This window comes from Lampetra planeri, chromosome 15 (assembly GCF_965212315.1).
Source record: "Lampetra planeri chromosome 15, kcLamPlan1.2.h2, whole genome shotgun sequence".
NCBI lineage: Eukaryota > Metazoa > Chordata > Hyperoartia > Petromyzontiformes > Petromyzontidae > Lampetra > Lampetra planeri.
Window position 1 is genome coordinate 13,630,579 of NC_136121.1, and position 13,837 is coordinate 13,644,415.

General features: G+C 45.9%; 1 protein-coding gene across 2 annotated transcripts; it reads right to left on the minus strand.

Moving 5' to 3' along the window:
* Window positions 1-321: 321 nt before the first annotated feature.
* Window positions 322-13,511, minus strand: KLHL8 (kelch like family member 8). Of its 2 annotated transcripts, none has more exons than XM_078601191.1 (11): window positions 11,806-13,511; window positions 8,168-8,421; window positions 7,461-7,796; window positions 6,581-6,799; window positions 5,805-5,994; window positions 5,116-5,259; window positions 4,277-4,388; window positions 3,684-3,855; window positions 3,011-3,170; window positions 2,472-2,673; window positions 322-2,203 (listed from the first exon to the last, which is right to left on the minus strand). In XM_078601191.1, exons 2-11 carry the CDS (start codon window positions 8,375-8,377, stop codon window positions 2,080-2,082), a joined length of 1,869 nt encoding a protein of 622 aa, XP_078457317.1. In that variant the 5' UTR covers window positions 8,378-8,421; window positions 11,806-13,511; the 3' UTR covers window positions 322-2,079. The 2 variants fall into 2 exon arrangements, with proteins under 2 accessions (XP_078457317.1, XP_078457318.1); XM_078601192.1 differs by lacking the exon at window positions 11,806-13,511 and adding an exon at window positions 11,661-11,777.
* Window positions 13,512-13,837: the final 326 nt, after the last annotated feature.

Genomic DNA, 13,837 nt, shown 5'->3' on the forward strand with positions numbered 1-13,837 from the left:
CAACACAAGCAATCATCATCAGGTGTGAAATCCACAGCAAGAAAATTTTGAAATTTTAAAATTTTTCAAATTTCTGGCGTGACATGACTTGATGTGAGCGCATCACTTTCCACAGTCCAGTACTTGCATTAACATAACCTTTCAATAGCACGTGGTTATCAGTTCTAAACTGGCCAATTTAGCACCTACATTCATGTGCACTGCTTACAGGAAATGTTGCCGTGTGTCGTTTAGTCCCACTTTTTATACACATAACCCCATAATTGAAAGAAAAAAACCCACAATTATTTATCAGGACCACACGCAAATGCCACACAACCATTCAATTGTTAAATAGTTTATTTCTTATTATTTTACATCCAGAGCTTACGTTTAGCCGGGTCTGTCTGGTGCAGTTAACCGGTAAATATGACGAGACTTGACAACACATCCAGCACGCCCCTCTCTGTGGCTGTGGCCACTAGCTTACACCAGTCTACCAGCGACCCGGAAAATATTCAGTAATTCAGCCTTGTTAAATCCATACTCGTAAGACGACATTTTAACCTCAATTCCAGTGGTGCGCATGAATATGCTTACAAAATATATTTTTCGTAAAGAGGTTTAAATCATTGGCCCTTCACAGGAATATATCCAGCAGCTTCTGTAAGCAACATTCACAGAAGCATTTGTTAACAAATGGTGCACATGAATGTGTTAAACTACAGTTTCTAGCAATTGTTGTTTTTTACTTGCAACAACGAAACTAAAATTACTTTCAGTAGCGTTTACATAGAACACGATGGCTTCTTATAACTTCCATGTGATTTATATGGCATGTGGCTCATTTAAGAGGATTGTCTCCAACATCTTCTTATGGCAGCAGACATGAAACCCTGAAATGTGCAATCTCTTAATACAGCATCACACTGATACATGTAAAGCATTGACATTCAATTACAGGCATATAAAGGAACGTATACATTCCGGACAGCAGAGAGGGCAGTTCAGGAAAAATGTATTGTATTGTTCTTCTATGCTACCACATTTGTATGCTCCCTGACTTCACGAACGACCAATGATCATCGTGAAGTATGGTCAAATAATCCCCACGACCCACAAGGCCCGGGAAAGCCCTCATCCAGCAGTATAGCGACAAAAGGGCTGTACTGTTTATGTATATGTATATGAAAAGTATGCCAACACAAACATCATATGGCTTATACAGGTCAATAACAAATTGACAGCATGAGCTTACAAAACGTGAAATGTCAAATACGACTCGTATTTAAATAGTGTTAGGCACAACACCATGTATGTAACATGTAACTTTTTAAAGCCAAGTGCAACTCATCACCAAAGTGCACACAATTCAGTGAACATGTGTTCCTTTTCATAACCTTCTTTAGCAACATGCAGCTCTCGAGCTGCGCCAAGAGATCATATGATACAATAGTAAACATTTCATATTAATGTAAATAATGGAAATATAATTGAATTATTAGCAAAGATAGATTAATAGAATTTAATTTCAAACGAAACATTACAGTTTCTGAAGTCTCGTTGCGAAAAGTTTTCTTGTTTCATGTTTACAATGAGATTTCCATTTTAAAGTGGCAACAAATAAAAAAAACATGCAGTTGTACTAGCTAAAACACTACATACAATAATGGAGCATATATTGATTGAAGAATACTTGTAACACATTGGAAATCAATCATTAATATCACAGCTTTTACAACTTGACCATCTTACAAAAGCTACTGTGAGGTTAAACACTAAGAGCAGTAGTGAGCTGAAGCTTTAATCCAATCAGCAATGACTACACAAATAAACCCATCGCGTAACATTTCGTTTATACACTGCATCTGGGGTAACATTCAGGGACTTCAGAAGCAGTTCCATGACATCTCCTTCTGCTGGCCATTCACTTACAGAGTATGTACTGCTCTGCAAGAGTTCCAAGTGTTATATGTCACCTTGTGAAAATTACTGTAACAGCACAATTGAAACAAAAACTGGGAAAATACCACGAAAATAACAAGAGAATGCCACTGTAACTGTGGCTGTGCTCCAGAGACCCACGTGTGCACACTTTGGTCACATGCAGTCGGCAACTCCCCCTGTGCCTTGTGCGACTTCTCGGATTTGCTTGATGGAGCAGGCACAGATGGCCACTCCAGCTCCCGCCCGGCACTGCGAGATAGAGCCCACTGCTTCCCACCTGCAAAACCCACCACGTGTTACACGTAAAAAAACAACTGAATTGTACAACGGATTTCATGCATGCCGCCACAAACTGTTTCTAGAATACGGAAATAAATTTATTTCTGAAGTTCAGTAAGACTCGATAATATGCCACTGTACCTGTACCCTGAGTGAAAATCTGAAATCACTTACAGCCCCGCTGAGCAATGATAAGACCACAAAATATGATCAGATTACTTCGTCTGAATTAATAAGCCACTTTGCACGAATGGGGGTGTGCTTACTTGTTAGTGAGAGGGTCGTAGGCTTCCACCGTGTTGAGGTAGGTGCTGCCATTGTGGCCTCCTACTGCAAAAATCTTTCCGATGAGTGTGGCCACCCCTACGCCTCCACGTGGCGTTGTGAGATCTGCCACCTCCTCCCACCGGTCCTTCTGGGGGTCGTACTTTTCCACCGAGTTTAAGGGTGCATTGTCATCAAAGCCACCTGCCAAGATAATACAATTCATGTAATACAAATTGACCATTGTCCCATAAGAATACTCTTCGTACAACTCAACTACAATGACTGATCCATGTAAAATTGTACGTTTCAGTTTGGAATAACACAACTGAAATTTCTCGCATCGGGAAGAGTTATTTATAAATTACTTCACTGCAAAAAACAAATAGCAATATCGCCCCCTCCTACCACGTAGTATTAATGTGTGAAACATAGCACCTTTTTGATAGCCTTGTGCTTTAAGAATGGTGCGAATATCAAATGTACCAATTATTTTATTACACAAGGATGCCTGGGTTCAAATGTTGGTGCTCCCTCTCACCCACAACGTAGAGGCAGCGGTTGAGCACAGTCACACCTGCACCAGCCCGACGCTGCTTCATTCCCTTCACTTCCTCCCACTTGTCCAGCGGAGGGTCGTATCGTTCCACGGTCGCAAGAGATGTTTGCCCGTTGTTCCCACCCACCGCGTAGATGTAGCGCTGAAAATAAAAGCAAAGTGAGATGACTGTGTGGCTCAGGTTGACCACCACGCACGACCACTTGTGCCAGAATATCAAGCCAGAACCTGTGATATCTTGGCTTCAAATCTCAGCCATTACCATCCTATTGCTGGGCAAAGTACTCCACCAAAGACTCTTCATAACCTCAAACCACCTCCATCTAATGTGGTCCTCCAGATCTTGTTATCTCATCTCAGCATCTCAGTGTCTGTCTACCTCTCATCCTCCTTTCTCCGATCAGCCTCCATTCCATTGCTAAGTTTATCTTTCTGTCACCTGATATCCTGGCTCCATGTCCTGTCCATTTCAGTTTTTAACGTCGTAAACCTATCCTGTTGTACTCATCTTAATTCTAATTCTCAAACCTTAATTTCAAACTCTTATGCTTAAGTGCACAGTAACCGCCGGTCTGCAGCGAGCGCACTGAGGTGCAGGCCAATTCCCCCCAAGAATTGCAATCCAGGCTGTGCTCAGAGGCAACGGGACACGAACCCCAAGAGCGACGGCGCCCACGCCCCCACGCGGCAGGTTCATGCAGTGCACGGTGCTCCAGGAGTCGGCCGCCACGTCGTATCGCTCCACCGTCTGGAAGCAGGCCGAGTCGTCCAGCCCCCCGATGGCGTAGATGGGGCCCGATGCCAGTGCCGCCAGAGCTATTCCTCGTCTACGGTGACACCGACGGTGACAATGACCTGACAATGGCGTAGGTTCGGCATGTAAATGTAGCACATTTCACCTATATTGTAGATGTATCTTGCTAGGTGAGAGGTCCCCCCCCACCCTAAGCCTTGCAAAAGTTGTGGGGGTTATTTGACCATACTTCACCAAGCTGGTCAGTACAGATTGGTGAAGATCGGCAGCATAAACGTTGGAGAACAGGACAACGCAACAGAGTATTTGCTGCACTGCCTTCTGTTGAAAACAAAGCCCCGCAGCAGCCTCCAGCATCTGTTTGATGCATGGTGGTCGCCCATGTAAGGACTATCCAGATTCAATCCTGATCATCTCATAAGATTGGCCACTTTCCGGGCAACCTGACCACAGGCAAAAGATATTATCACCATCATATATCTGCATCCCCGTACCTTTTGGTGTTCATCGAGGCCCTGGGGATCCACTTGTTGGTGAGAGGATCAAACATCTCCATGCTTGTCAGGTGCTCATTGCCATCGTGTCCACCCACCGCATATACTTTCCCTGCAGAAATTACAACATCCCTTTGTTCAGTGCACAGCAAACAAGGCCAGTTGGGCATCTGGGATAGCCCTGTAAATGTGGACACGTCCACATTATGATGCATATTGTTGAGAATTGTCTTCTGGGCACACTGTATGGAGGACTGACAGCAGACCATGACACTGTGGCCTGGCTCGGCCAAGTACACATGCGCTAAAATAACTATCCAAATTGTTCAAACATGATCTCAGCAATTTACATATCGTATTGTTACTCCTGGCGTAACATACAAAACATATCCACGTCGAGCCATTGTGATACCACCTCATGGGTTAAGTGTGCTTGCTATAAAGGGGAAAATATCTTACGCCATGCTAATTCGTGCCATTTTGACGAATGCACTTATTCTATTATGGGCTGCTCTCACTCGTGACTCGGTGACTGATTGCTTGAGAAACAATACAAATAGATGACACATTGTACATATTCATCCCCCATTCTACGCAAAACCCAGGCCATCCTTCTCCTGCGATAACACCAGCTAAGAAAGTTGTATTCCTAAGGTAAACGCATAAATTAGTAGAGCTCCGTTCTATATCTCAACAAATGAATAACAATAGATTTCAGTCTACTGGATTTCCAAGCCGATATTATCCAGCAACATTTGTTTAAAGCAAGGAAAATCTGGACCCGTTTAGATCTTCTGGGTCTCATCAGCAGAGTCAGGCTTCCTAGGGGCTCAACTCACCTCCCACAGAGATGACGCCCACGTGTCGCCTGCGACTGTTCATCTCGGCAGCGAGGAACCAGCTTCCAGTCTGCAGGTCATAGCATTCGATGCTCCGGAAAGGGTCTCCCATGCTTCCCCGGCCACCCACGCAGAAGAGCACTCCTTCCCGTGTCAACAGCACAGGACAGATATTATTAGGCACGTCCGCAGTTAAGTTCCAGCTGACACTTTCATATCTTCACATCCTTAATACAAACATGTTACAACTTGTGTGGTCCTTGATGGTAGTGAGCATGTGTTATTATTATAATAACCACTGTTTATCGGAGGCTCACGGGTCAATGCATGGAGATGGCTCTGGGGAGATCCTGGGATGAATGATCTTAGCATGGTCACCAATGAGTACGTTCATAAAGACCATCACACTCAATTTAATTCCAGCTGTAAGTAAAACAAATATCAGTTTGACTGTCGTGCAATGAACATTACTGTGTGCCAGGGAGTGTAGCAAATTGTTGTCCCTACTTTGTGAAGTCACTTGAATATATCTCAGAGGTAGCTCTAAGATCCTATCAAGCAGGGCTAACAAAAAGGGTTACACTGCTCTGCAAGAGTTCAGCTGAAGACATCATGCTTATTGCAGAATCAGGACAAACTTTGGGGAATTTATTTAAATTTTTTAAATCTTAAGTTGAAGATGCTGGTACCGGCGGCACTCTTTCGCGGTGTGGTGCGCACAGAGAACTCGAATTCGGTCAGCTCGTCCTGGTGCTGCATGTGGAGGTGGAAGTTCTTTGCTTCGTCCAAAAGATCCCGGCACCGGATGTTGCGCTTGAGGAGCTCCTCGCGGAATGCCGTGCGCATCAGAAAGTCCAGCGGCAGCAGCGGGAAGCGGACCTCCAAAGTGGAAATCGTTCAAACATGAGACCCACCTCACCAAGACTATGCTAATCCACGAAGACACATACATATACAGCCCTTTGGTCAAGACGCTGCTGAACGAGGGCCCGTCCACTCAGTACGGGTCGTGAGAATTATATATACAAACTTCACCACGTTAGTCAGTGGACGTTGAAGGTAGGGAACATAGGCCCCCAAGAAAAACATGTATTCTGAACATGCTCAGACTGGATGTGCTTAAAACCACAATTGGCTGGTCCATGAAGCTGAGGACCGGGCAAGGTGGAGGGAGAACATGACCAGAACTGCTAACACGGTGTTCCAACAACCTCATCTTTTTACTAAATATTTGGCGATGATGCATTGGCAGCATTGGAAAAGGACAACTAAGTGTTTGTAAATATCACTGCCTTAAACCAAGAATATATAATATATGACATTTCAGGCTGTGGCCCTTATTTTTTACATGGTATGAAGAAGGGTCATCACACGAAATGTCACCTACAATATAGTTGTTCTTGCCATGGGAGAAAGATGGAGCGGCCTACAGGCTGCAGTGAAGCAGCGACAGTGGTTGGGTCACCTGCTCGGCAATGGTGGGAAGCCATCGCTCGTGGTGCTGCGAGTTTCTGCGGAGCCAACGCATGGTGGCCTCGTACACCTGCACCTCGCCGACCACGCTCAGGTCGCAGGACGAGAGCAGGGCCACCAGGTGGGACGGAGAGACGTCCAAGAACTCCTCCGCCACCGCCACTGCGCCAAAGTTCTCCCGCGTAAAGTCATCCGCCGCCGACATCAACTTCTGTGGGCGGAGTACGAAACGTAAAATCAAAAAAGATCCCAAGCTGTGTGTGAAAATTAATATAACACAATACATTTTTAACAACATGGCAAGAATATGCAGAAAATAAACAATAAACTTACACTGCAGTTTCAAATAAAAAATAAAATGAACATTAAAATGCTTGCTAATATGATACTTCTGAAGCAAAAGTGACAGCTTAAATATGACATGAATATACTTATTTTATGAGTAGTACATAGCTGTTCAAATACCGTTCATTCAGCATGATGTCTTTTGAGAATTCTTCAAAGACTATTTGATCAATGGATGATTTTGGTAATCTGGCTTATCGGTCACACCACTGCTTATCCGCTACACCATTAACAACAGCATGTGATGTAAGCCCTGTTGATAAATCATAGAACAGATAATCACATGCCACTGGGAAGGAGTGTTTGTGTGGGTGCAGGGGGAAGCCAATTAATCTCAATGGGCTTCCAACTACTTCTCAATATTTTTCGTGTCTCAAAAAAGCCATAAACCAAAACCAATCAGTTTAAACAAAAATGCATCTCAATGATCCTATAAAATTTCCCAGGCACCCTAATAACTATTTCGTACATTTGGAATTTGCGCCATTCTCATAGAGCAAGGCTATTGGGAAGAGGCCCATCCAAACCTTCAGATTGTGCATCTCCGCGAATGCGCGCACGCCGAGGCAGTTGGACGCATCCAGGTTCCTCTGCATGTAGGTGGAGCAGGCGCCCACCAACACCTCCACCTGCAGGATGCACGCAGCGTACAGCAGCGCCTGCACGCCGTCGGGCGCCAGCCGGGCACGGCCCTCGTACGCGAAGCGCACTATCGCCTCCACGGCACCCTCCTCCAGCTGCTGGTCCTGGAGTGACACCTCCCCTTGCCGCGTCTCCAGCATGTCCGACAGGAACATATCGCGGAAGTAGGGCACCGCTGACGCCAGCACCACACGGTGGCACGGGATCCGCTTAGCGCCCACCTGATGCCGAGAGCACGAACAACCCCGTTATGAATTCGCCTCTGACAACAAGACACACACAAGCCTGACACACTTAGCTGATCCCCTTTGGGCGCGTGAACTGCCCTGGCTGCAACTCCATCGTCAGTCATGACAACCCACTGTCATCCCTTCGAGCGACTTGTCCTGCCCAAGCCAATTTACTTTCATTAACAGTCAGAATGGTATCCGCATTATGTATGTACGTTGAGCTTCTTTCACACCGTACATAGCCCACCGTAATAGCTGACTGACCTACAATATGAACAGGAGGCCTAACTCAAGGCCCGGCTCACCGGATGAACACAAAGTTACCCAGGAGTGACCCAGTCGAACCTTTGTAGGCATCTCACCTTGATTGTGACGTCGCACAGCTGCTCCTTCTCAAACAGCGCCAGCAAGGCCTGGCTGACCGAGTGCCTCCACGACTCAGGCACCATGAACTCGCAGCCCCCGTCCTTGGTGGCCTCCAGGTGTCCTGGTCCCACTGACACAGCGTCGGGTGCGGCCTCAGAGGCCTGCGGCACTGCCTTAGCCATGGCATTCTGTACGGAGCCCTTCATTCTGCTCCTCCCAATGTACCAGTGGTTCTTCTCAGTCTTCTCTCCTGGACACAACGAGGCTACGTTAGCCACAATCATCTTTCCAGGGCCGTTATCATACTATTATTAAGAATAATATAGGCCTCGAGTTTCCTGGCTGGCTGCTGGCTGGTCTCCTCTGCACCCCAATGGCTCTATTGTTAGTGGCTGTGGGTCCGTTGTCGACAAAACTAGCTGGGTAACTGGCTAAACTGCAGAGTTATACACAACTCTCCTGCTAACATGTGTTCTGCTTCTGCATACATACATGTTTTGTGGCGCTTGATATGAACTGAAATAGTCCTCAGATAAATAGGCAGGGTGGTGGTGAATTGGCAGTGGGGATTACAATCCAATATCAACAGGGAACAATGGGGGATTGGGAAGCATGGGCCCCTGCTCACATTGTTCACTCTGGGCTAGATCAGCTGACGGTTCACTTTAACAAACGCTGAGAGTACCCAGCTTTGCTGGTTTGCGATATCCCTGATTCAGGGGGACTAACACGTTATAAGGCAGGTGGGGCAGCTCTCGACTTCCACGGAGATATATTCTTGGTTATTTCGCTAAAGTCACGTAGAAGGGAAATAATAAAATAATAAAAAATAAAACCATTAAATTCTCACGACGTTTCGATTCCAACACAAGCAATCATCATCAGGTGTGAAAACCACAGCGTCGTGAGAATTTAATTGTTTCATTTTTATTATTTTATTATTTCCCTTCTACGTGACTTTACCGAAAGAACCAAGAATATTAACCCCTGCAGTCACGAAAGCTTTAAATAGAAATTCCACGGAGATATTTCTACTGGCACGATATTGTTACTGTCGGCACAAACAAGATGAGGTCCAAAATAATAAAATACCGCAAAACTGTCTTCAGCTATTCGGTTGGCCTCTGTTTCAGCAATGCTCAGTTTGAAAAGACCTCATCCAGCAGTGGATGGAGCAGTGGATGGAGCAGTGTTTCGCTTCGTAAGAGCTCTGGCGAGTCCAGCAGCAAATGAGAAGCCAGTGAGCATTTGCGCAGCAGAATCATCCTCGACATCGCCGCAGTTGCAAAGTTACAGTGGCTGGGACCGGATGTCCCAGGAATGGTCGGGTTGGTAAAGAAGGAGGCAGGGTTAGGCTTAAATGTCTTTCCCAAACAATCCCAACAGAGAAACTGTTGATGTTTTTTTTAAAGGGAAGGAAAGAGGAAAAGAGGTAGACAGAGACAAGGCCAAATAGTAACTTAAAACTTTCTAGACTGCAGGAATTCATAATCTATCGTTCTTTCGGTAAAGTTACGTAGACAGAAAAACTATAATAATAGGATGGCGACCGCTTGTGTTGCAATCGAAACGTCGTGATATTTGTATTATTTTTATTCACCTTATTTTTATTATTTTATTGTTATTATGTTTTTTCTATCTACGGGACTTTACCGAAAGAACCATAGAATAAGGACAAAGAGTACTATAATTTTATCCATGCTCTGACACCACTGTTAGAGCAAAGCAGAGGTGTGGACTCGAGTCATGTGACTTGGACTCGAGTCAGACTCGAGTCATGAATTTGATGACTTGCGACTCGACTTGGACTTGCATAACAATGACTTTGTCCCACCTATGAGATGTGGACTCGAGTCATGTGACTTGGACTCGAGTCAGACTCGAGTCATGAATTTGATGACTTGCGACTCGACTTGGACTTGCATAACAATGACTTTGTCCCACCTCTGGAGCAAAGCACAACATCGTGGCGTGGCTTCATCGTCGAGGTCATGGATAATTAAGTTATGAGTAGCACAGACACGGGGATGTGTTTAACAGTTCGCTTTAACTTTGCGTGATTAACACTCTCTACTTTATCCAACTTTTGTAACGTTAAGCTCTCGCTAAGACTTTAATCACAGCCACTTCCCAATTGGGTTCAGCTCTTGTTACTACAGCGCTCGGATGCAATATCTACATTTCTTTGCTTGGCACGGAGCTTTCAGAGCTCCAAATAGACTCCATTAGGATATCTCAATGTCACTCTCTTTCTAAATACACAAACACAACTTTTTATGCTCAAAATCCACCTACACCCGTCTTGTCAATCATTTGCCTATCAACAATTCCATTCCACAAACAAGACGAACTGATCCACCTTCAGTTAAAGCGCTAACACTGACATACATCCAGGCACCGATGCAATTTTGCACAATTTGATTTGCCTTTCCCCCCCTCACTGAAATCCCAACAGCGCTACAGACATCATATTATCATGTGATGAAAACATTTCCATTCGGCATTGCAGACAACAGTGGATTAACCTGTGTAAGAGAACAGCCACCAAAAGATGACAATGCAGAACTACTTCTGAGGTCACTTCAATAGGCCTCTGCCTACACGAAGCTTTTCAAGTTTATTTATTAGGTATAGCCCTGTGAGCCATTCGGCTCTGGAATCGGGTGCAACCGCAACAAACCAAAAACTAAAACATGAGCAAAAAAACATCTTAAAGTGACTATGTGACGATGTGCAAACTGAAAATCCAGGAAAAAAAAGAGCAAAAATTCCAGAAAAAAGTACCGTACACCAACGCTGTGTGCAAAATCCCAGTGGGATGCAAGTCAAACAACAACAACCACAAGACAACTTAGATTAAAGCCATCAGTCTAACTCCGTACTACAATAAACAAACATGGCCAAACCAAAAAACTTTTCGAAATCACCAAAACAAAGCCATAAAAGCAATGTAACAGTGGTAACATCGTGTCCATCACATCAAGTCGTTTCGTCAGAGATGGAATTTGGCAAATTAAAGTGAAAAACAACACTGTGACCGAGGTTGAGGAGACCATCTACACTTGAGAAGCCAATTTTATCACGGGCTGCTCCTAAGTTTTATCCCATTATCCCAGGCTCTCGGCGGTTACCTGCCCACTGCTATGATTTTGGCTTAATTATTAAACATTCACCCCATTGTTCTCTCCCAAACAAGCAAGCATCCAAATTCCACAAACACGACGTTTTAATTAACTATTGTTCTCTATCAAACACCGTCTCCTGGTTTAAGACTCGGTCAATTTAACAACTTTACAAACAAGTTGGAGATGACAAATCACCGTAATCCCTTTGAACAACAACTCAACATAACCATGAGAGTAGACGCGGAGGCCTTTAAACAATGGCTCCGAGACCAGTCATTACCCACCCCACGACTTGCTGTTATTTTTATTTCCCATGGCCAATGAACAGCAACTATTAAAGATATTCAGATGCTAGTGAGTTTACCATTCAGTTGCTTTGTCCGAGAATTGTCGAATTGCAAGATGCACCACTTGGCCTCTCAGCACACACACGTTGCTGGGTGGTGTGATTAACGAGTCCGGTTCGATCCATCATCATCATCGATTACATAACGGGATCGCTCTCGTACCTTTCACTGGGATCGGCGCATGGGTTCGGCCCTTTCACCTCCACCGCGTGCTCGAAAGGCGGGGAACGACGACCGACCCGGCAGCCGCTGGAAGCGACGAGAGGCGCACGACCGACGGACCGAGCCGACGGCGTCCGATGTCGCGTTTAAGTCGCGGAGTTGAAGGCGGCGGCGGAGCGGAGAAGGCGGCGGAGCGGAGCGGCCACGTTCATCGGAGCGGGCGAGCCGCGGTCTCGAGCCCGGAACCGGGTCCAGCAGGGGACGAGCGCTGCCCCACGGCAGTGGCGGCGGTGGTTGATGATGATGGTGGTGATGATGTTGATGGTGGTTGATATTGATGATGGTGGATGTTGATGGTGGTTGATGATGGTGGTTGATTTTGATGATGGTGGTTATGATGATGGTTGATGTTGATGATGATGGTGGTTGATTTTGGTTGATGACGATGGTGGTTGATGTTAATGGTGGTGATGATGATGTTGATTGATGTTGATGGTGGTGATGAACAGGCAGCCCCAGTGGCGGCCCCGTCCAGTCCAGGGCGGAGGGATGTTTGTATTTCATTTCTGAATCTGAATGTGTTAATAATTATAATTATTATCTATACTGGCGGAGGGAATCCGATGATCCACGAAGTTTTCTTGTCAGACGTCCAGTCGGGACACGGGGTAAGGAAGTTACAACAACGAAAGTCTTCCTCGCTCAGCCAAACAACTCAGACAGCGATGATCTTCGCCCGTTTACAGTCCTCCTGCACAGGCAGTGGTGGAAATTCCACATTACCATGACGGGGATGCGTGCTTCTATCCACTTATCCCCTATCCCCACAACGTGGATCGTGGTGCCGTGGTGAGATGGTAACTCCCTGCTGCTGTTGTTTATTTGGCGTTTGCGTCTCTCTCTCTCCGTGGTCGTGTGGTTCCTCCGTCCACATTTAGAATCAACACGCGTGTAGAGTATTTGGCTGCTATACATTTCCTATTCGTTGAGCTTTCACTTGTGGGCAGGTCGCTGCTGAAAAGAGGTTCGATCAGTGGGCCTTACCTGGTGTATTGATCCCTAAAGGGGTAATGAGTTGAGTCAACCCCAATCAGGATGCTATTATTTATTATTTTTTCTTTATACGTGACTTTACCGAAATAACCAAAGAATAATTCTTGCAGTCACGAAAGCTCCAAAGTTAAGACCCAATCAGGAATTGCATTGCCTTCATTTTGAACCTAAATTGTTGCGCGAAAAGATTGTTTTAATATATACTGGACTGGCACAGGCGACGTTTCGGGCCATGGCCCTTATCTTTTCCCATCATCTCATCAAGCCCCTATAACGTCGCTCAATTCAAGAATCCTGACGTTTGTAATCGTGCTGTTTGTTGCTGGCAACTTGACGCTTTCCTCCTCTGCTGATCAACTCTTGTTATGATTGCTTATGGCTACAATCGGCAGGAATGTGTCACTTCGAGCAAGCCAAGCAGCCTGGATAGCGATTGAATGGGCGACCACCATGCACAACCACGGCTCTTGTGGCCTGCCACGGCGCTACATCGTGGGCGGCGCTTGGGCAGCGCAGGCAAAACAAATCGAGTGTTGTACTGCACTTCTATGCCCGATGAAGCTTCTAACGCAGAGGCGCACAAAGCCCTCTGAGCTGGCACCGAACTCCACTCCAGCTTGGAACCGGATCCTCTGGAGCCCGGGAACCGGGAGCCGCCCATCCGGATGACGTCATTGCGCGAGTTAAACCATGAGATGGGCACCGCCCACATCATGACGTCATTGCGCGAGTTAAACAGGCGAGCCTCGCCTACATCGTAATGACGTCACTGCGGGAGTTAACGAGGCGAGCCCCGCCCACATCGTACCACTGGAATCCGATGAGCCATAAAGCTCCCCCCCCCCCCCCCAGATGTCCAGTAAGTTGAACTTATTTCGCAGCACCGTACGTAACCAACCGGGCTAATCGGAGTTGCGATTAGCAAGAAGAAAGCGATTGTCGATGCTGCTACTTGCTGTGTCAGTGGCGCATAACGAAC

Bases quoted from the DNA above. Each gene is read 5' to 3' on its own strand.
- KLHL8 (XM_078601191.1), bottom strand. From the start codon at position 8,377: ATGAAGGGCTCCGTACAGAATGCCATGGCTAAGGCAGTGCCGCAGGCC. The intron at 3,856-4,276 runs GTACGGGGATGC...GTGTCACCGTAG, and splicing joins GCCTCGATGAACACCAAAAG to ACGAGGAATAGCTCTGGCGG. The intron at 2,204-2,471 runs GTAAGCACACCC...TGGGTTTTGCAG, and splicing joins TACGACCCTCTCACTAACAA to GTGGGAAGCAGTGGGCTCTA.